A 22,347-nucleotide genomic window follows, 5' to 3' on the forward strand; every position below is an offset into this window, starting at 1 on the left:
GGGGGATGGGTTTAAACAACACCCTGCCACTAATGCCATACTACAGTAGCAGTGCTTTTGCAGTTAATGGGGATTTGTTGGGGGTCGGTAAAAGATGCACATTTTTGATGTCCCTCAAATACAAGTGTAAATAAGAACTAAGAGGAATCATCTCACTGTGCTTATGTGATTGTCATTATCATGATGATGATCACACTGTACAGAAGGTGCTGTATGTCTGTCTGTATACACCATATGGCTGTATCTCTGTCTGTGTCTCAGAAAACAGAAATTGGGAGCTTGCACCAAGTTCTTATTGCTGCCCAACTGACAGGAGGAGCCGCAATGATGTCACACCCGCCCATGTGCACTAGAGTCTCAGCCACGGCACAGCTCTCTCAATGGATGACACGCCATCCATTGAAAGCACAGTGTGCATGTGCTGGTGACATCATCGGCTCTGCTAAAGTAAATATCTCCGATGCACGTTTAGGAGTTATTTACAGTACCTACAGGTAAGCCATATTGAAGGCTTACCTGTAGGTAAAACATAAAAAATAGACTTTACTTCCACTTTAAGCAATAGGGTTAGCTTAGGAGTTTGTCTGGAGTGCCACTTTAAGATAAAATGTGGGTTTACCTTCAGATCCAGTTCACATATATGCAAATTGGATGAGTTTTGAACTGAGCAGGCTTTTCTACAGAGCAGGCCAGCCACTGTGCGATATAAAAAAAAATCAGGTACAATTTGCAGCCCGATTGAAGCGTGATTTCCAATGTCATACACATTAACAATTCACATTGGAATCACACCTGAACTGCTGAACAAAGTCGCAGCGGACAGGGCTGAAATCGCGCTGTCAAAACCGGCCAGCACATATGTGAACCCAGGCTCAATTCTGCATGACTTTCATTTTTAAGTCTTTAGCGTTGTATTGCTTTTTGTTTTTGGGACTTACATGGGTAACATATTATTGCAAAAATACTTACGGTAGATTCCAGGGTAAGTTCCCATTGAGACCAATTCCCATATTATTGCAAGCAGCTGCAATCAATTTTATTGGTTTGGATGTGATTGGTGCATCTGATTTGGACATGGTAGATACTGAAAAGAAGAAGAATTTATTAAACCTGTTCTCTGTGCAGATGTGAAACACTAATGAATTAAGTTGTGGATTCATAAAAATCACTATTTTTAACAACAGCTAGCGTGAGTACTTGAATTTGGCTTGATTTCAACCTCCTATAATCTGTTGCACAGTAAACCGCAGACTGGGGGAGGGAGAGATAGTGCTCTGAGTGAGTTTAGTGCTCCATTTACATTTATATGACAAGGAACATTCTGACATGAGGAGAGAGCAAGGAGAAGAGCTTATCAGCCTGTTGCTGCTCTTTCACTGTCCAGTGAAACACTGGGGGCAGAGAGGTGACCTAACCAGACCTGGCTCTGTCTTCCCTTTGGCAAGGAAAACTACTCACATACTTAGATTTCAGAAGTACATTTAGCTGTCTTCATCAAAGGGTTCCTAAACCCAGGACCCTGCATTCACTATATCTGGTCTCCCACAGTACACACAACATGGAAATACAATTGTTTTAGTAAATACAAACTGCTAAATACCTTTTCTCATCAGCAGTACATAGCAGTCTTGTAACTTCTATCAGTGTCTGGCTGAGCACTGGTTAAAGATTGTAGGGGTAGTTTTCATTCTCCTCTAACTGTCCCATGAGGCTGCATAACCCCTGACCCTCTGTGTGGGCAGTGCTGATTGGCCCTGTACTGTTCACATGCACTCTGCCAAAATAAAAAATTCTAGCAATACAAGGCAGGATCGAAGAGTCTTTTTACACAATGCCCCTTAGGTTCCACAGTCAGTATAACAAGCATGCTTTACTGCATATACAGACTGATTTTACTGTTGTGGGTTTAACACTTTAAAGTGTATGTGAACCCTGACAATGAAGTTATGTTATCTGCTTCATTTTTGTCTGTAAAATATACCATTGAAAATATTGGCTTATATATGTTCAATAAATGCAAAACTGCTTTATCATGTCAAACATTTAGAGCTGTCCCATGCACACTTCCTGTGTTATCTCTAGGAGTCAAATTAGTTCTTCTCTTGGATTACAGAAAAATGAGTCACTATATTGCGGTGAATAGGATAGCGGAGGATTTGAGAAAAAGAAACCTGGGCAGGGCTGACAATAAATGCTGGGTGTTGCCAGCCTACAGCAGGACCTAGGTGCTGAGTGCATGTCATGTAGAACAATAGGTATCCTTTTGTACTTGCAGGGTCTTTAAGGGGATAACACATTATGAAAAGTACATGCATTGCAGGGAAATACTGAATATGCTTGTTTTTTTTTTTCATTTTGCCATGACATACCGTACGTTTTAGTATTTATTAAAAGTACATTTATCTCAAGAAAACATATGCTAAAGGGATTGGCAGTCTTAATATACAAGCCTACTCTTTACTGAGAGGCATACAATTACTTCTCAAAAGTATATGTTTTTGCCCGTTTGTGAAATTAAGGATTGTATAGAAAGCCTAGGAAATCTTTAGAATGCCAAAAATATTTCACATGTCATTCTATCCACCTGCCGAACAGTCAAGTAGCTGGTACATCAATGGACTTCTACAGCTTTACCGGGATCTCCCGTCCCACTGGAAGTCTCAATTGAACAGCCATCGCTTCCATTGGCTGATCACAGAGCCAAACATAGACTGGATCGGCTTGGTTCGACTCTATGCTATAGTAACCCCAAAGTGATGACCTTACATCACTTCTGGTTTACTCGAAAATAAAACTCACCATTTTTAAAAAAGAAAAGCATTTGATCTCACTGGTGTGGTTAAATGTTTTTAAGGGCAGAGCAGGGATCTGGGGTCTTATTGACCCCAAATCTCTCCATAAAGAGTACCTGTCACATGTCTATTGCTGGCACAAGGAATGTTTACATTCCTTGTGACAGGAAAAAAGTGATCATAAATTTTTTTTTGTAAAGCGACAGTGTGAAAAAAATAACATTTAAAATGCCCTTATCCCCCCATGCTTGCCTAAACCGTGATCATCCCACACATCTGAGGTATCACTGCGAATGATCATGGGCAATAGTTTTAGCACCAAACCTCCTCTGTAAATCTAAAGTGATAACCTGTAAAGGCTTTTAAAATGTTGTCTATAGAGAGTAAAATTTATGTTGCTTCTTGTTGTTGCACGGGTGTGTGCAATTTAAAAATGTGACATGTTTGGTGTCTATTTACTCGGCTTAACATCATGTTTTATATTTTACCAAAAATGTGGTTATGTATTGTGTTTTTTGCATTAAAATTCAATAAAAAAGCGTATTTCTGCCAAAAAATGGCATTTGAAAAACCGCTGCGTAAATACCATGTGACATACAGAAATTGAAAAACAAACCAATTTATTCTCTAGGGCCTCTGTGTTTAAAAAAATATATAATGTTTGGGGGTTCTAAGAAATTGTCTAGCAGAAAATGCTGATTGTTATATGCAAACAAAAAGGCAATCCAGCAAAGTAGAAAATACTAGCTTTTTTGTTGCAAAAAGTAGGTCAGTACTGGTCTTTTTCTCTTGTTTTTTTCAGTAAGAAACTCCTGTACTTTATTTTGCATTTCTTTAATTTTTATGTACATCTTTTTTCCAAAAGCATGTTGTATAATGCCTGGGTATTGTATACAATGCCTACGGAATGTATACAGTATATTGAAATAACACAGGCATTTCATGTTTTGCCTAAAAATGTCACGCATTCTATAGATTGCCTAGGTCAGGGGTAGGCAACCTGTGGCTCTCTAGCTGTTGTGGAACTACATTTCCTATGAGGCATTGCAACTAGAGATGAGCGAAGTATTCAAAAATTCGATTCAACTGATTCGGCGAATTCGTGGACAATATTCGATTTGAGTCGAATATATTCGCTGTGAATTTAACTTAAAAAAGGGTGTTTCTAGGCTTCAGAGAGACTTAATATTAGTGCAGAACACTGTACCTTTAATTTAAATGCCCTTGGAGTCTGCTGGGGAAGAGAAATAATACTGTCAGTCAGTATGACATGCAGATGAGTGCCGTCGATCTTAGAATCACCGCACACTTCACTCATTTGGCCAGTCACGGGGCCAAAACCAGTGTTTGGAGCCACAGTGTGGCGGTGGAGGCAGCAGCAATGGGAGGCCATACAGCAACCTATGACAAAATGGAAACCAGCAGGAGTGTGAGGAGACCTCAAAGTGGCACATGGCAGAGTGGGAGCAATGGGAGGCGGTACAGGGACCCATGTTACACTGTGGACCCAGCAGCAGCGTGACGAGGCGGTACGGGGGCCCATGGCAGATTTAGGGCCTGGCAGCACCTATGGGAGGCCTGTAATCTGCCAGCAACCTATGACAAAATGGAAACCAGCAGGAGTGTGAGGAGACCTGAAAGTGGCACATGGCAGAGTGGGAGCAATGGGAGGCGGTACAGGGACCCATGTCACACTGTGGACCCAGCAGCAGCGTGACCAGGCGGTACGGGGGCCCATGGCAGATTACAGGCCTGGCAGCAGCAATGGGAGGCCCGTAATCTGCCAGCACCCTATGACAAAAAATGGAACACACCAGCAATGTGTGAGGAGACCTGAAAGTGGCACATGGCAGAGTGTGGCGATGGAGACAGCAGCAATGGGAGGCCGTACAGGGACCCATGAGGGACTCTGGACCTGGCAGCAGCATGAGGAGGCGGTATAGGGGCCCATGGCAGATTAGGGGCCTGGCAGCAGCTATAGGAGGCCCGTAATCTGCCAGCACCCTATGACAAAAAATTGAACACACCAGCAGTGTGTGAGGAGACCTGAAAGTGGCACATGGCAGAGTGTGGCGATGGAGACAGCAGCAATGGGAGGCCGTACAGGGACCCATGAGAGACTCTGGACCTGGCAGCAGCATGAGGAGGCGGTATAGGAGCCCATGGCAGATTAGGGGCCTGGCAGCAGCTATAGGAGGCCCGTAATCTGCCAGCACCCTATGTCAAAAAATTCAACACACCAGCAGTGTGAGGAGACCTGAAAGTGGCACATGGCAGAGTGTGGCGATAGAGACAGCAGCAATGGGAGGCCGTACAGGGACCCATGAGAGACTCTGGACCTGGCAGCAGCATGAGGAGGCGGTATATAGGGGCCTATGGCAGATTAGGGGCCTGGCAGCAGCTATAGGAGGCCCGTAATCTGCCAGCACCCTATGTCAAAAAATTCAACACACCAGCAGTGTGAGGAGACCTGAAAGTGGCACATGGCAGAGTGTGGCGATGGAGACTGCAGCAATGGGAGGCCGTACAGGGACCCATGACAGACTATGGACTTGGCAGCAGCATGAGGAGGCGGTATATAGGGGCCCATGGCAGATTAGGGGCCTGGCAGCAGCTATGGGAGGCCCGTAATCTGCCAGCACCCTATGTCAAAAAATTCAACACACCAGCAGTGTGTGAGGAGACCTGAAAGTGGCACATGGCAGAGTGTGGCGATGGAGACAGCAGCAATGGGAGGCCGTACAGGGACCCATGACAGACTCTGGACCTGGCAGCAGCATGAGGAGGCGGTATATAGGGGCCTATGGCAGATTAGGGGCCTGGCAGCAGCTATAGGAGGCCCGTAATCTGCCAGCACCCTATGTCAAAAAATTCAACACACCAGCAGTGTGAGGAGACCTGAAAGTGGCACATGTTTGGGGCATGATTCATGGCGGATTTAGTCAGTTGTGTCAGGTGGCTTGAAATCCAGACTAATCCACGCCTGATTCATTTTCACAAACGTGAGTCTCTCCACACTTTGGGTGGACAGTCGTGTCCTCCGCGGAGTTGCAATACCTCCTGCCGCACTAAACACGCGCTCCGATGCCACGCTACTGGCCGGGCATGACAGCCTTTCAAGGTCAAATTCATCTAGTTGGGGCCAAAGGTCAAGTTTCGTTGCCCAGTAGTCAAGGGGATTGTCTACCTCGGTTGGCAGGGTGCTGTCCAAGTAGGCCTAAGCCTGTTGTTTGAGGTCCTGCTCCAGGTCCACCTGATGCTGCTGCTGCTGCGGCTGGTTATTAGTTTCCTCACTGCGCTGGTGAAGAAAGCTACTCATCATTGACTGCAGACTGAGGCAGCTGCTGCTGGTGGAGCTGCCACTACTCCTACCACCCCTCCCCTGCTGCCATGGCAGCGGAACGCGAGCGCACAGGGCCCACAGTGTCTGAGGATGGACGTTGGCGCAGACAGGCAGAGACCAGCTGACTACATAGGTGGTTTTTATAGTACGTTATTTTGGCCTCCCTCTCAGCAGGTGTGAAAAAGGCCACCATTTTGGAACGGTAGCGAGGGTCCAACAAGGTGGACAGCCAAAAGTCATCCCTCTGTCTGATGGTTATTATTCGGCTGTCGGTACGCAAGCAAGCGAGCATGCTATGGGCCATTTGTGCCAAGGAATGCGAGGGACTCCCTGCCTCCATCTCCACAGCATACTGCCACGGTGCGTCTGGGTCCTCTGTCTCCTCTTCCTCCTCCTCTACCAGATGCTCCTGCTCCTCCACTCCTGTCCGCTGAGTGGAAAAACCACCCATTTCATTCAATAATTCCTGAGCACCAATGTCCTCCTCTACCTCCTCCTCGTCTTCCTGTCCTGCCCCCACAGGGGTCATGTGGCGTTGAGATCTGTGCGCCACGTCTACCGCACCCTGACCAGCCATTATTAACAGCATTTGTTCCAGGACGTGCAACAGAGGAATGACGTCGTTCATCCCATAGTCCTGCCGACTCACGAATAGCGTGGCCTCCTCAAAGGGCCTGAGCAAGCGCAGGTGTCACGCATGAGCTGCCAATGGCTGACATCTAAGTTACACAGGGAGTACCTTTATCCGCTTTTAACATCAGGAAATCTGTGATGGCCTTTCGCTGTTCGTAAAGGCGGTCTAACATACAGTATGTAGGGTTGAATTCCACCTTGTTGCAACGTCACAGCATGAGGAGTCGGTACGGGGGCCCATGGCAGATTACGGGCCTGGCAGCAGCAATGGGAGGCCCGTAATCTGCCAGCACCCTATGTCAAAAAATTCAACACACCAGCAGTGTGAGGAGACCTGAAAGTGGCACATGGCAGAGTGTGGCGATGGAGACAGCAGCAATGGGAGGCCGTACAGGGACCCATGACAGACTCTGGACTTGGCAGCAGCATGAGGAGGCGGTATATAGGGGCCCATGGCAGATTAGGGGCCTGGCAGCAGCTATGGGAGGCCCGTAATCTGCCAGCACCCTATGTCAAAAAATTCAACACACCAGCAGTGTGTGAGGAGACCTGAAAGTGGCACATGGCAGAGTGTGGCGATGGAGACAGCAGCAATGGGAGGCCGTACAGGGACCCATGAGAGACTCTGGACCTGGCAGCAGCATGAGGAGGCGGTATATAGGGGCCTATGGCAGATTAGGGGCCTGGCAGCAGCTATAGGAGGCCCGTAATCTGCCAGCACCCTATGTCAAAAAATTCAACACACCAGCAGTGTGAGGAGACCTGAAAGTGGCACATGGCAGAGTGTGGCGATGGAGACAGCAGCAATGGGAGGCCGTACAGGGACCCATGACAGACTCTGGACTTGGCAGCAGCATGAGGAGGCGGTATATAGGGGCCCATGGCAGATTAGGGGCCTGGCAGCAGCTATGGGAGGCCCGTAATCTGCCAGCACCCTATGTCAAAAAATTCAACACACCAGCAGTGTGAGGAGACCTGAAAGTGGCACATGGCAGAGTGTGGCGATGGAGACAGCAGCAATGGGAGGCCGTACAGGGACCCATGACAGACTCTGGACTTGGCAGCAGCATGAGGAGGCGGTATATAGGGGCCCATGGCAGATTAGGGGCCTGGCAGCAGCTATGGGAGGCCCGTAATCTGCCAGCACCCTATGTCAAAAAATTGAACACACCAGCAGTGTGAGGAGACCTGAAAGTGGCACATGGCAGAGTGTGGCGATGGAGACAGCAGCAATGGGAGGCCGTACAGGGACCCATGACAGACTCTGGACTTGGCAGCAGCATGAGGAGGCGGTATATAGGGACCCATGGCAGATTAGGGGCCTGGCAGCAGCTATGGGAGGCTCGTAATCTGCCAGCACCCTATGTCAAAAAATTCAACACACCAGCAGTGTGTGAGGAGACCTGAAAGTGGCACATGGCAGAGTGTGGCGATGGAGACAGCAGCAATGGGAGGCTGTACAGGGACCCATGACAGACTCTGGACCTAGCAGCAGAATGAGGAGGCGGTATATAGGGGCCCATGGCAGATTAGGGGCCTGGCAGCAGCTATGGGAGGCCCGTAATCTGCCAGCACCTTATGTAAAAAAATTCAACACACCAGCAGTGTGTGAGGAGACCTGAAAGTGGCACATGGCAGAGTGTGGCGATGGAGACAGCAGCAATGGGAGGCCGTACAGGGACCCATGAGAGACTCTGGACCTGGCAGCAGCATGAGGAGGCGGTATATAGGGGCCTATGGCAGATTAGGGGCCTGGCAGCAGCTATAGGAGGCCTGTAATCTGCCAGCACCCTATGTCAAAAAATTCAACACACCAGCAGTGTGAGGAGACCTGAAAGTGGCACATGGCACAGTGTGGCGATGGAGACAGCAGCAATGGGAGGCCATACAGGGACCCATGACAGACTCTGGACTTGGCAGCAGCACGAGGAGGTGGTATAGGGGCCCATGGCAGATTAGGGGCCTGGCAGCAGCTATGGGAGGCCCGTAATCTGCCAGCACCCTATGTCAAAAAATTGAACACACCAGCAGTGTGAGGAGACCTGAAAGTGGCACATGGCAGAGTGTGGCGATGGAGACAGCAGCAATGGGAGGCCGTACAGGGACCCATGACAGACTCTGGACTTGGCAGCAGCATGAGGAGGCGGTATATAGGGGCCTATGGCAGATTAGGGGCCTGGCAGCAGCTATAGGAGGCCCGTAATCTGCCAGCACCCTATGTCAAAAAATTCAACACACCAGCAGTGTGAGGAGACCTGAAAGTGGCACATGGCAGAGTGTGGCGATGGAGACAGCAGCAATGGGAGGCCGTACAGGGACCCATGACAGACTCTGGACTTGGCAGCAGCATGAGGAGGCGGTATATAGGGGCCCATGGCAGATTAGGGGCCTGGCAGCAGCTATGGGAGGCCCGTAATCTGCCAGCACCCTATGTCAAAAAATTCAACACACCAGCAGTGTGAGGAGACCTGAAAGTGGCACATGGCAGAGTGTGGCGATGGAGACAGCAGCAATGGGAGGCCGTACAGGGACCCATGACAGACTCTGGACTTGGCAGCAGCATGAGGAGGCGGTATATAGGGGCCCATGGCAGATTAGGGGCCTGGCAGCAGCTATGGGAGGCCCGTAATCTGCCAGCACCCTATGTCAAAAAATTGAACACACCAGCAGTGTGAGGAGACCTGAAAGTGGCACATGGCAGAGTGTGGCGATGGAGACAGCAGCAATGGGAGGCCGTACAGGGACCCATGAGAGACTCTGGACCTGGCAGCAGCATGAGGAGGCGGTATATAGGGGCCTATGGCAGATTAGGGGCCTGGCAGCAGCTATAGGAGGCCCGTAATCTGCCAGCACCCTATGTCAAAAAATTCAACACACCAGCAGTGTGAGGAGACCTGAAAGTGGCACATGGCAGAGTGTGGCGATGGAGACAGCAGCAATGGGAGGCCGTACAGGGACCCATGACAGACTCTGGACCTGGCAGCAGCATGAGGAGGCGGTATATAGGGACCCATGGCAGATTAGGGGCCTGGCAGCAGCTATGGGAGGCTCGTAATCTGCCAGCACCCTATGTCAAAAAATTCAACACACCAGCAGTGTGTGAGGAGACCTGAAAGTGGCACATGGCAGAGTGTGGCGATGGAGACAGCAGCAATGGGAGGCTGTACAGGGACCCATGACAGACTCTGGACCTAGCAGCAGAATGAGGAGGCGGTATATAGGGGCCCATGGCAGATTAGGGGCCTGGCAGCAGCTATGGGAGGCCCGTAATCTGCCAGCACCCTATGTCAAAAAATTCAACACACCAGCAGTGTGTGAGGAGACCTGAAAGTGGCACATGGCAGAGTGTGGCGATGGAGACAGCAGCAATGGGAGGCCGTACAGGGACCCATGAGAGACTCTGGACCTGGCAGCAGCATGAGGAGGCGGTATATAGGGGCCTATGGCAGATTAGGGGCCTGGCAGCAGCTATAGGAGGCCTGTAATCTGCCAGCACCCTATGTCAAAAAATTCAACACACCAGCAGTGTGAGGAGACCTGAAAGTGGCACATGGCACAGTGTGGCGATGGAGACAGCAGCAATGGGAGGCCATACAGGGACCCATGACAGACTCTGGACTTGGCAGCAGCACGAGGAGGTGGTATAGGGGCCCATGGCAGATTAGGGGCCTGGCAGCAGCTATGGGAGGCCCGTAATCTGCCAGCACCCTATGTCAAAAAATTGAACACACCAGCAGTGTGAGGAGACCTGAAAGTGGCACATGGCAGAGTGTGGCGATGGAGACAGCAGCAATGGGAGGCCGTACAGGGACCCATGACAGACTCTGGACTTGGCAGCAGCATGAGGAGGCGGTATATAGGGGCCTATGGCAGATTAGGGGCCTGGCAGCAGCTATAGGAGGCCCGTAATCTGCCAGCACCCTATGTCAAAAAATTCAACACACCAGCAGTGTGAGGAGACCTGAAAGTGGCACATGGCAGAGTGTGGCGATGGAGACAGCAGCAATGGGAGGCCGTACAGGGACCCATGACAGACTCTGGACTTGGCAGCAGCATGAGGAGGCGGTATATAGGGGCCCATGGCAGATTAGGGGCCTGGCAGCAGCTATGGGAGGCCCGTAATCTGCCAGCACCCTATGTCAAAAAATTCAACACACCAGCAGTGTGAGGAGACCTGAAAGTGGCACATGGCAGAGTGTGGCGATGGAGACAGCAGCAATGGGAGGCCGTACAGGGACCCATGACAGACTCTGGACTTGGCAGCAGCATGAGGAGGCGGTATATAGGGGCCCATGGCAGATTAGGGGCCTGGCAGCAGCTATGGGAGGCCCGTAATCTGCCAGCACCCTATGTCAAAAAATTGAACACACCAGCAGTGTGAGGAGACCTGAAAGTGGCACATGGCAGAGTGTGGCGATGGAGACAGCAGCAATGGGAGGCCGTACAGGGACCCATGAGAGACTCTGGACCTGGCAGCAGCATGAGGAGGCGGTATATAGGGGCCTATGGCAGATTAGGGGCCTGGCAGCAGCTATAGGAGGCCCGTAATCTGCCAGCACCCTATGTCAAAAAATTCAACACACCAGCAGTGTGAGGAGACCTGAAAGTGGCACATGGCAGAGTGTGGCGATGGAGACAGCAGCAATGGGAGGCCGTACAGGGACCCATGACAGACTCTGGACCTGGCAGCAGCATGAGGAGGCGGTATATAGGGGCCCATGGCAGATTAGGGGCCTGGCAGCAGCTATGGGAGGCCCGTAATCTGCCAGCACCCTATGTCAAAAAATTCAACACACCAGCAGTGTGTGAGGAGACCTGAAAGTGGCACATGGCAGAGTGTGGCGATGGAGACAGCAGCAATGGGAGGCCGTACAGGGACCCATGAGAGACTCTGGACCTGGCAGCAGCATGAGGAGGCGGTATATAGGGGCCTATGGCAGATTAGGGGCCTGGCAGCAGCTATAGGAGGCCCGTAATCTGCCAGCACCCTATGTCAAAAAATTCAACACACCAGCAGTGTGAGAAGACCTGAAAGTGGCACATGGCAGAGTGTGGCGATGGAGACAGCAGCAATGGGAGGCCGTACAGGGACCCATGACAGACTCTGGACTTGGCAGCAGCATGAGGAGGCGGTATAGGGGCCCATGGCAGATTAGGGGCCTGGCAGCAGCTATGGGAGGCCCGTAATCTGCCAGCACCCTATGTCAAAAAATTGAACACACCAGCAGTGTGAGGAGACCTGAAAGTGGCACATGGCAGAGTGTGGCGATGGAGACAGCAGCAATGGGAGGCCGTACAGGGACCCATGACAGACTCTGGACTTGGCAGCAGCATGAAGAGGCGGTATATAGGGGCCCATGGCAGATTAGGGGCCTGGCAGCAGCTATGGGAGGCCCGTAATCTGCCAGCACCCTATGTCAAAAAATTGAACACACCAGCAGTGTGAGGAGACCTGAAAGTGGCACATGGCAGAGTGTGGCGATGGAGACAGCAGCAATGGGAGGCCGTACAGGGACCCATGACAGACTCTGGACTTGGCAGCAGCATGAGGAGGCGGTATATAGGGGCCCATGGCAGATTAGGGGCCTGGCAGCAGCTATGGGAGGCCCGTAATCTGCCAGCACCCTATGTCAAAAAATTCAACACACCAGCAGTGTGTGAGGAGACCTGAAAGTGGCACATGGCAGAGTGTGGCGATGGAGACAGCAGCAATGGGAGGACGTACAGGGACCCATGAGAGACTCTGGACCTGGCAGCAGCATGAGGAGGCGGTATATAGGGGCCCATGGCAGATTAGGGGCCTGGCAGCAGCTATGGGAGGCCCGTAATCTGCCAGCACCCTATGTCAAAAAATTGAACACACCAGCAGTGTGAGGAGACCTGAAAGTGGCACATGGCATAAGAGACTGTGGACCTGGCAGCAGCATGAGGAGGCGGTATAGGGTCCCATGGCAGATTAGGGGCCTGGCAGCAGCTATGGGAGGCCCGTAATCTGCCAGCACCCTATGACAAAAAATGGAACACACCAGCAGTGTGTGAGGAGACCTGAAAGTGGCAAATGTTTGAGGTATGATTCATGGCGGATTTAGTCAGTTGTGTCAGGAACTGGTGGTTTGAAATCCAGACTAATCCACGCCTGATTCATTTTCACAAACGTGAGTCTCTCCACACTTTGGGTGGACAGTCGTGTCCTCCGCGGAGTTACAATACCTCCTGCCGCACTAAACACGCGCTCCGATGCCACGCTACTGGCCGGGCATGACAGCCTTTCAAGGGCAAATTCAGCTAGTTGGGGCCAAAGGTCAAGTTTCGTTGCCCAGTAGTCAAGGGGATTGTCTACCTCGGTTGGCAGGGTGCTGTCCAAGTAGGCCCAAGCCTGTTGTTTGAGGTCCTGCTCCAGGTCCACCTGATGCTGCTGCTGCTGCTGCTGCTGCGGCTGGTTAGTAGTTTCCTCACTGCGCTGGTGAAGAAAGCTACTCATCATCGACTGCAGACTGAGGCAGCCGCTGCTGGTGGAGCTGCCACTGCTCCTACCACCCCACCCCTCCCCTGCTGCCATGGCAGCGGAACGCGAGCGCACAGGGCCCACAGTGTCTGAGGATGGACGTTGGCGCACAAAGGCAGAGACCAACTGACTACATAGGTGGTTTTTATAGTACGTTATTTTGGCCTCCCTCTCAGCAGGTGTGAAAAAGGCCACCATTTTTGAACGGTAGCGAGGGTCCAACAAGGTGGACAGCCAAAAGTCATCCCTCTGTCTGATGGTTATTATTCGGCTGTCGCTACGCAAGCAACCGAGCATGCTATGGGCCATTTGTGCCAAGGAATGCGAGGGACTCCCTGCCTCCATCTCCACAGCATACTGCCACGGTGCGTCTGGGTCCTCTGTCTCCTCCTCCTCCTCCTCTACCAGATGCTCCTGCTCCTCCACTCCTGTCCGCTGAGTGGAAAAACCACCCATTTCACTCAATAATTCCTGAGCACAAATGTCCTCCTCTACCTCCTCCTCTTCTTCCTGTCCTGCCCCCACAGGGGTCATGTGGCGTTGAGATCTGTGCGCCACGTCTACCGCACCCTGACCAGCCATTGTTAACAGCATTTGTTCAAGGACGTGCAACAGAGGAATGACGTCGTTCATCCCATAGTCCTGCCGACTCACGAATAGCGGGGCCTCCTCAAAGGGCCTGAGCAAGCGGCAGGTGTCACGCATGAGCTGCCAATGGCTGACATCGAAGTTACACAGGGGAGTACCTTTATCCGCTTGTAACATCAGGAAATCGGTGATGGCCTTTCGCTGCTCGTAAAGGCGGTCTAACATGTGTAGGGTTGAATTCCACCTTGTTGCAACGTCGCAGATCAGGCGATGATGTGGAATTCCGTTCTGCCGCTGCAGCTCAATGAGGGTGTGCTTTGCGGTGTAGGAATGGCTGAAATGCATGCAAAGTTTACGGGACATTTTAAGGATGTCTTGCAGTGGGATGGTGGATTTTAGGAACCGCTTGACAACCAGATTGAACACGTGAGCCATGCATGGCGCATGGCACAAACTTCCTTGACGCAGAGAAGACACCATGTTCTTTCCGTTGTCGGTCAACAAGGTTCCGATTTTCAGTTTGCGCGGAGACAGCCATCTGTCGATTTCTCTGTTCATTACACTGAGAAGTTCCTCCCCTGTGTGACTACGTTCGCCAAGGCATACCAGGTGCAGAACAGCGTGACACCGTTGCGCCCTGCACATGTGATATGCCGGTCGGGTAATGGGACTTGGCACGGGGGTGGCGGCTGAGGACACGGCGGAAGAAGAGGTGGTAGAGGCGGACATCTTTTGTGGACCAAGGACGTGCAAACGTGGAGGCAAGAGCGGCGTGACCTGTCCAAGTTGCTGGTGCGGCTGTGACGGCACCACGTTCACCCAGTGGGCCGTAAATGACATGTACTGTCCCTGACCGTAGTTACAGCTCCACACGTCGGCGCTGCCGTGCACTTTGGCAGAGACCGACATGCTCAAAGACTGGCCCACCATCTCTTCTACATGTGAATGCAGGGCTGGCACTGCCTTTTTGGCGAAGAAATGACGGCTTGGCACTCTCCACCGCGGTGCGGCACAAGCCATCATTTCTCGGAAAGGTGCTGAGTCCACCACTTGGAAAGGGAGGGACTGCAGCACCAGCAACTTGGACAGGAGGACGTTCAGCTTTTGCACCGTCGGGTGCGTGCTCGCAAACTGTTGTCTCTTGGAAACGGATTCCAAGAAAGACTGCTGACGGAATCCGTGAAGAGGAGTAGCAGGAGAAGGAGCATCTGAACGAGCGGAAGATGCCAACGAGCGACAACTCCCCTCAGCAGAGGTGTTGGAGCCTTGACTGGCTGATGGAGGGCGATTGACGTCGGGTGACGGAGCAAGTAACGGAGCGGGTGATGGAGCGGGGGCTGGGGCGGGCAGAACCGCCGTATCTTTATCACGGTTTTCCCAGGCCACCAAATGGCGACGCTGCATATGCTGCCGCAATGCTGTAGTCCCAACATGGGCCCCCTGGCCACGCTTGACTTTCTGGCCACATAGTCGACATACGGCTACGTTTACTTCCTCGGGCGGCTTGACGAAAAATTGCCACACCGTCGAGTAGGAAACTTTGCCCCCGATACTCCTCACTGGCTGACTGCTGCTTCCTCCGTGCACACCGGTACCACTACTGGCCGTGGTGGTAGGCTGCAGTGGAGCTGGTGCTCTACTCCGTGGCCGTTTGGCTCCACTGACACTGCTGCGACCCTGCTGCCTCCTGGGCAACCCACCGACTGTTTCGCTCGCTGCCAAGCTGCCACCCTCTTCTCCTGATGATGCGGAAGAAATTGCCTGATGACGACGAGGCTGCCAAGTGCGATCAACCTCCTCATCATCAAGTAGGGTCTCCGCCTCACTACTAGCCCCCTCGGCTGCGTCTGGGTCAGGAGACAGACCTGTCTCTAGACCGGCTACCGAGCCACTCTCCTCGCCACTACTTCTTCGCCTGGCTGCTGAAAAGGCGGATGTCTCCCCCCGTTCCTGACCGCCCTCTGTTAGCTCTTCCTCACTGTACAGTGGGGCTGAGCCCACAGCATGCGATACTTCGCTTGGTGAGGGAACACCAAAGGACAGGGGCAGGTAGAGGACACGTGATTTCAGTGGGCTTGGTCCCGGGCCATGCCAACTAACGGTTGTGTCTGATGTACCCACCGACCGTTGGCTGTAGGTGTCAGAGGTGACCTGGGAAGAGGAAGACGACCGAGCCAACCAATCGATGACGGCAGGGTTGTCGGTGGAGACACGACCGCTGGATGACACCGGGAGCACTGGCCTCTGGCTGCGAATAGTGCTGCCTCGACCCCTTCCTCTGCTGCCACGTCTGCTCGCTCCTAAAACATTGCCTCCTCTGCCACTCCTCTGCATGTTGTCTGACATACTCTTTAATTCAACGATTCTGTGTCCCTGAGTAACAATTCTGTGTCTGTCCCTGAGTAACAATTCTGTGGCCCTAAGTAACGGTTCTGTGGCCCTCAGTAACAATTCTGTGTCCCTCAGTAACAATTCTGTGTCTGTCCCTGAGTAACAATTCTGTGGCCCTAAATAACGGTTCTGTGGCCCTCAGTAACAATTCTGTGTCCCTGATTAATGTTTATGTGGCCCTAAGTAACGGTTCTGTGGCCCTCAGTAACAATTCTGTGTCCCTCAGTAACAATTCTGTGTCTGTCCGAGTAACAATTCTGTGGCCCTAAGTAACAGTTCTGTGGCCCTCAGTAACAATTCTGTGTCCCTGAGTAACAATTCTGTGGCCCTAAGTAACGGTTCTGTGGCCCTCAGTAACAATTCTGTGTCCCTGAGTAACAATTCTGTGTCTGTCCGAGTAACAATTCTGTGGCCCTAAGTAACAGTTCTGTGGCCCTCAGTAACAATTCTGTGTCCCTGAGTAACAATTCTGTGGCCCTAAGTAACGGTTCTGTGGCCCTCAGTAACAATTCTGTGTCCCTCAGTAACAATTCTGTGTCTGTCCCTGAGTAACAATTCTGTGGCCCTAAGTAACGGTTCTGTGGCCCTCAGTAACAATTCTGTGTCCCTCAGTAACAATTGTGTCCCTCAGTAACAATTCTGTGTCTGTCCCTGATTAACGTTTACGTGGCCCTAAGTAACGGTTCTGTGGCCCTCAGTAACAATTCTATGTCCCTGATTAACGTTTCTGTGGCCCTAAGTAACGGTTCTGTGGCCCTCAGTAACAATTCTGTGTCCCTCAAGAAACAATTCTGTGTCTGTCCATGAGTAACAATTCTGTGGCCCTAAGTAACGGTTCTGTGGCCCTCAGTAACAATTCTGTGTCCCTGATTAACGTTTATGTGGCCCTAAGTAACGGTTCTGTGGCCCTCAGTAACAATTCTGTGTCCCTGAGTAACAATTCTGTGTCTGTCCGAGTAACAATTCTGTGGCCCTAAGTAACAGTTCTGTGGCCCTCAGTAACAATTCTGTGTCCCTGAGTAACAATTCTGTGGCCCTAAGTAATGGTTCTGTGGCCCTCAGTAACAATTCTGTGTCCCTCAGTAACAATTCTATGTCTGTCCCTGATTAACGTTTACGTGGCCCTAAGTAACGGTTCTGTGGCCCTCAGTAACAATTCTGTGTCCCTGATTAACGTTTCTGTGGCCCTAAGTAACGGTTCTGTGGCCCTCAGTAACAATTCTGTGTCCCTCAAGAAACAATTCTGTGTCTGTCCCTGAGTAACAATTCTGTGGCCCTAAGTAACGGTTCTGTGGCCCTCAGTAACAATTCTGTGTCCCTGATTAACTTTTATGTGGCCCTAAGTAACGGTTCTGTGGCCCTCAGTAACAATTCTGTCTGTCCCTGATTAACGTTTCTGTGGCCCTAAGTAACGGTTCTGTGGCCCTCAGTAACAATTCTGTGTCCCTCAGTAACAATTCTGTGTCTGTCCCTGAGTAACAATTCTGTGGCCCTAACTAACGTTTCTGTGGCCCTAAGTAACAATTCTCTGGCACTCAGTAACAATTCTGTCTGTCCCTGAGTAACAATTCTGTGGCCCTAACTAGCGTTTCTTTGGCCCTAAGTAACGATTCTGTGGCCCTCATTAACAATTCTGTGTCCCTGAGTAATGCTTCTCTGTCCCTAAGTAACGTTTCTCTGTCCCCAAGTAACGTTTCTGTGGCCCTAACTCTGTCCCTAATACAGAGCGGTCTGCCTCTCTTGAATGACTGGAGGCAAATAAAGAATTCTAAAATGGCCGCTATTTATAGCTCGACCATTACACAGTGCTGGCTGGCTGCTGATTGGCTAATGCGATCACATGTCATTAAGGAATGCATTATGGGTCAGCGCGCCTTGTCTGCGCGCCTTCCCAGACATCCCCGCTCCGTCGCCGCACATGTCCGCCGCCATTTTAGGAAAAATTTCGATTCGCGCGTCCGAAGTAGGCTATTTTTCGGATTCGGATTTTCCAATATTCGACTCGAATTCCACTTCGCCTACTTCGATTCGCTCATCTCTAATTGCAACATTACAAAACTGACAGTTACAGCTATGACTTGCAGAGGCATGATGGAACTTGTAGTCCTGCAACAGCTGGTAGCCTACCCCTGGCCTAGGCATTCCATATAATGCCTGCTTTTCGCACATTGTTGGTAACATGCAGTATAAAATAACTGCACTACAATGTAGAACAGTACAAACTGCAATAAATAATATGACCACTAGATGGTGCTGCTTGATCTCTGAATGATCATTTCAGGTTTTTTATGGGATCTCCTTTCCAGGGCTCAATGCCTTTCTGTAAAAGCTTGTCCACAGTTCCATGTTGGTTTGGCACCATGTAGCTAGCGGTCTCAGGATCCTTGTGATAGTAACAGGTGTCCCCATTGGAGGACTTCTCCCACTCTCTTGCTATGAATATAATTTGATCTGCCCTGTCTTTCTATGTTAGAGACAGTGGTAACTGGAATTAATAGAGAGAATGAATCTCCCTGGAGGAGATACGGACAGAAATAAAGACTTCATAAGGATCCTAGAACTTACCCACTCTATCCAAAACTAAAAAAAGAAAAAAAAGTAATGCTACTCCCATTGAATACTGTCTAGGACCTCCCGAAATACTTTGCCCTGCAGCCAGGCACATAGGCTCATTCACTCATTTCTCCAATAATCAGTCTAGGTGTGTTTTTCTTTTTTTAAGGAATAGGAATAAGGATGAGGGAGATGAGTGGGATGCTCCAGATTAGAAACTAAGTACACTGAGGACTTTGATTCAAGCACATACTCAGATACAGCTTGTTCTGAAGATTAGACAAACAGTAGATATCAGCTTTAAGCAGTAACTTATTTAGAGCTCCAAAGCAATGTCCCATTACGTAGTAGTGGACAGGTGGACAAAGCTCTTCAGAACTCGAGCCGGTATTTCCTTTGCTAGACCCTCAGCTCACTTCCTAGCACCAGAGGGGGTTAAGCAGCACACAATCTCTAAGATCCTTAGAGAGGTCTGTACTCACAAGGCCCACGATCAGCTGGATGCCTTTCTCCATGGTACCAGACCAGATCTTCAGGAGACAGCCCCTCAGTCAGCATAGCAGAACCCAGGTCTCAGCAATTCAAGCCCTCAGGTTGCCCACCTGAGGCCTACAGCAGCAGCTGTCTGGCAGGGCAACATGCCTTCCCCCAGGCATGTACAGTCCTAGCCAGGAAAGACCCAGAGCCCCTAAGGGGGGGCAAAGACAGGAATAAAATCAGGATACGTGTTCTAATCCATCTCCACTTCGTTCAAGACTAAAAAAATGTTTTGCCTTTTAGTATATTTGTAGTGTGCATAAACACAATATAATCCCCAATTTTTGGGAAATATAAAAGATGGGGTGGTGTTGAGTAAACATGTGTAGCACAATAGTAGTTTTTGTACGCAGACACACCTGCCATGTGCACTTATGTTCTTATGTGCATGTACATGGGGGCAGGAGATTTTTTTTATTTATTGTGTTGTTTTTTTTCTATCTTTTAATGGTAATTATTGTTTTTTTTTCAAAACTTCGTCTACCAACACGTCCTATTGGTGTGCCCCTGAGGGCGTGTTGGTACACAAAATGCATTGAGTGGAGCTCTATTGCTCACGCCATGCCACCACCATTGAGGAGCGTCAGCCATACTGTCCGTCACGGATAAACCGTCTGCACTGCTGTCCGTCACAGATAAACCACACGTGCCATTCATAGGCACTCTCTGAGTTGGTACTCAGACACAAATGACATTCCATTATTCAGGAATTATATGAACATTTTTTAGCACCATTTACCAGTTTACATCATTATTGCAATTATTTGCACTTTTTTTATTTTACATGCGTTGATGATTGATAACATGCATTTATAGCACTGCACTATTACTTTAACAGATTTCTCGTCTGGGACTGTTGCCAATACCCTGAGTGCTAGCTGCTACCTTCTACCTTCATATCTATACCTATATTTATATTTTCTTGTGTAATACCATTTTAGTAGTCTATATAATTTTACCAGCGCTCGCTTTATCATTATTTTTAAACAATGTAACTATTCTACATTGCAGCTCAAACTCTGTCTCCTACAATGGCTTAGTGGTTAGAACTTAGAACGTACAGCACGTGGGTCTTGAGTTCTAATCCCTCCGCAACATCGCCAAAATACGCACGTTCCTAACTCCAGAAACCACTAAACAGCTCATCCACTCCCTCATCATATCACGACTCGACTACTGCAACTCCCTCCTCACTGGCCTGCCTCGCCGCTGGCTATCCCCGCTTCAGTCTATCCTGAATACGGCTGCCAGACTCATTCACCTTTCCAACCGCTCTGTCTCCACCACCCCCCTCTGCCAATCCCTCCACTGGCTTCCGATTGCGCAACGGATAAAATTCAAAATCCTAACGCTGACGTACAAAGCTGTCCACCATACTGCCCCGAACTACAACACTGACCTAATATCCAAGTACCGCCCAGCACGCACACTCCGCTCCTCACAAGACCTCCTTCTCTCTAGTTCCCTGGTCTCCTCCTCCCATGCCCGCCTCCAGGACTTCTCCAGGGTGTCACCCATCCTCTGGAACTCCCTGCCCCAACCCATCAGATTATCACCTACTCTCCTCTCCTTTAGGCGCACCCTGAAAACCCATCTCTTCAGGGAAGCCTACCCCACCCCCTGCTAACTTGCCGACCTCCTCCACTCTTCCTACCACTCCATCCCCCACAGCTATCTCCTCCTGTGCCACCATCCCCTCCCTCCTAGATTGTAAGCTCGTAAGAGCAGGGCCCTCAATCCCCTCATGTTTTGCATTGTATTGGTATTGTTCTGTCACATGTTCTGTCCCCCTTTGTAATGTACAGCGCTGAGTGAACTATTGGCGCTTTATAAATACTGTATAATAATAATAATCCCAGTCATGGCTGCATCTCAGTTTGCATGCTTTCTCTGCACAGGTGTGTTTCTGCCAACACTCCAAAGACATGCTGTTAGGTTAATTGGGCCTAGTATATGTGAAAAAAAAAGCCATTTTAAAAAAAAACGAAAAATTGGTCGTGCAATCGGCTGACGTTACCACCAACGGCAAAAAAAAAATCGGCCGATTTTTGTCCAGTCTATGGCTAGCATTTTTACTTCTGTCCCTTGCAGAAAGCTCCGCTATTGTATTTTACATGGAAAGTATTGCGGTTGCAACAATGTATCCATTTCGGATACAGATGTTTTTATTCGGATACAAATAGATACATTGTTGCAACCGCAAGATCCTTCTTCTTCAAAAAAGTGCCAAAACCCCGAAAAACGGCCGACCAATTAACCCACTAACGGTGCAAAAATTGGCCGATGTTTTTTTCGGCCGATTTTCGACCCATCTATGGCCTGCATTAGATTGTAAGCTACTTGACATTTGTGAATGCCCAAAATATGGAGATCAATTTCTAGGGTTCTGTCAGTGCCAGGAATATAGATCAATTAATTAAGATTTTGGCTACTGACTAGAAAGTGGAAAGGGAGTGAATCTTACCTGCGTCCTGTTCTTCTGACAAGTTTTCAATTTTCCTTCTGTTTATATTTCATTACAACTTTATCTTCTCTAAGGCTGCGTTCACACTAGCTTTGTCAACAGGCATCAGACAGGCGTTTGGGAAGCGTTTTTTACGCTTCTCAAATGCCTATGAAAATTCTGCACATGGCAGCACACAGTGCTGTTCACACTGAAGAGTTAGCATTGCATCACGGCAAAACTGACGCCTCATGTGGAGTCAGGAGGAGTTGAAGCCTCCCATTCAAGTCTATGGTGCCGCTCCTCAAATGCCTGGCAGACGTTTGCGGTGTGGTTGCGAGGCATTTTTGGAGCGTCAATACCATTTAACTTCATTACAGGCATTTGTGGTGCAGTTTTAACGCTTGGTAAATGCTTATCACATGCCTCAAAACCGCACATAGGGTGTTTGGGGAGCATTTTAGGAGCGTTAAAAACGTTTCCCAAACGCCTGTCAAACACTATAGGGGCGTTTGGCAAGAGTTAGAAATAAAGTCAAGTGTGAACGAGCTCTTAAACCTCT

At 49.9% G+C, this 22,347-nt stretch overlaps 1 protein-coding gene across 1 annotated transcript in view; it reads right to left on the reverse strand.

The window, feature by feature from the left end:
• LOC149467787 (dihydrofolate reductase-like) overlaps window positions 1-22,347 on the reverse strand; it is a 111,123-nt gene that overhangs the window by 46,293 nt on the left and 42,483 nt on the right. Inside the window, exon 2 of the mRNA XM_089671207.1 lies at window positions 970-1,084. Coding sequence (XP_089527333.1) covers window positions 970-1,076 — 107 coding nt within the window. The 5' untranslated portion in view covers window positions 1,077-1,084. The remainder of the gene's footprint in view (window positions 1-969; window positions 1,085-22,347) is intronic.

Source organism: Staurois parvus, unplaced genomic scaffold, assembly GCF_062004578.1.
Source record: "Staurois parvus isolate SC_StPar_1 unplaced genomic scaffold, SC_StPar_1.0 ptg000101l, whole genome shotgun sequence".
Classification (NCBI taxonomy): domain Eukaryota; kingdom Metazoa; phylum Chordata; class Amphibia; order Anura; family Ranidae; genus Staurois; species Staurois parvus.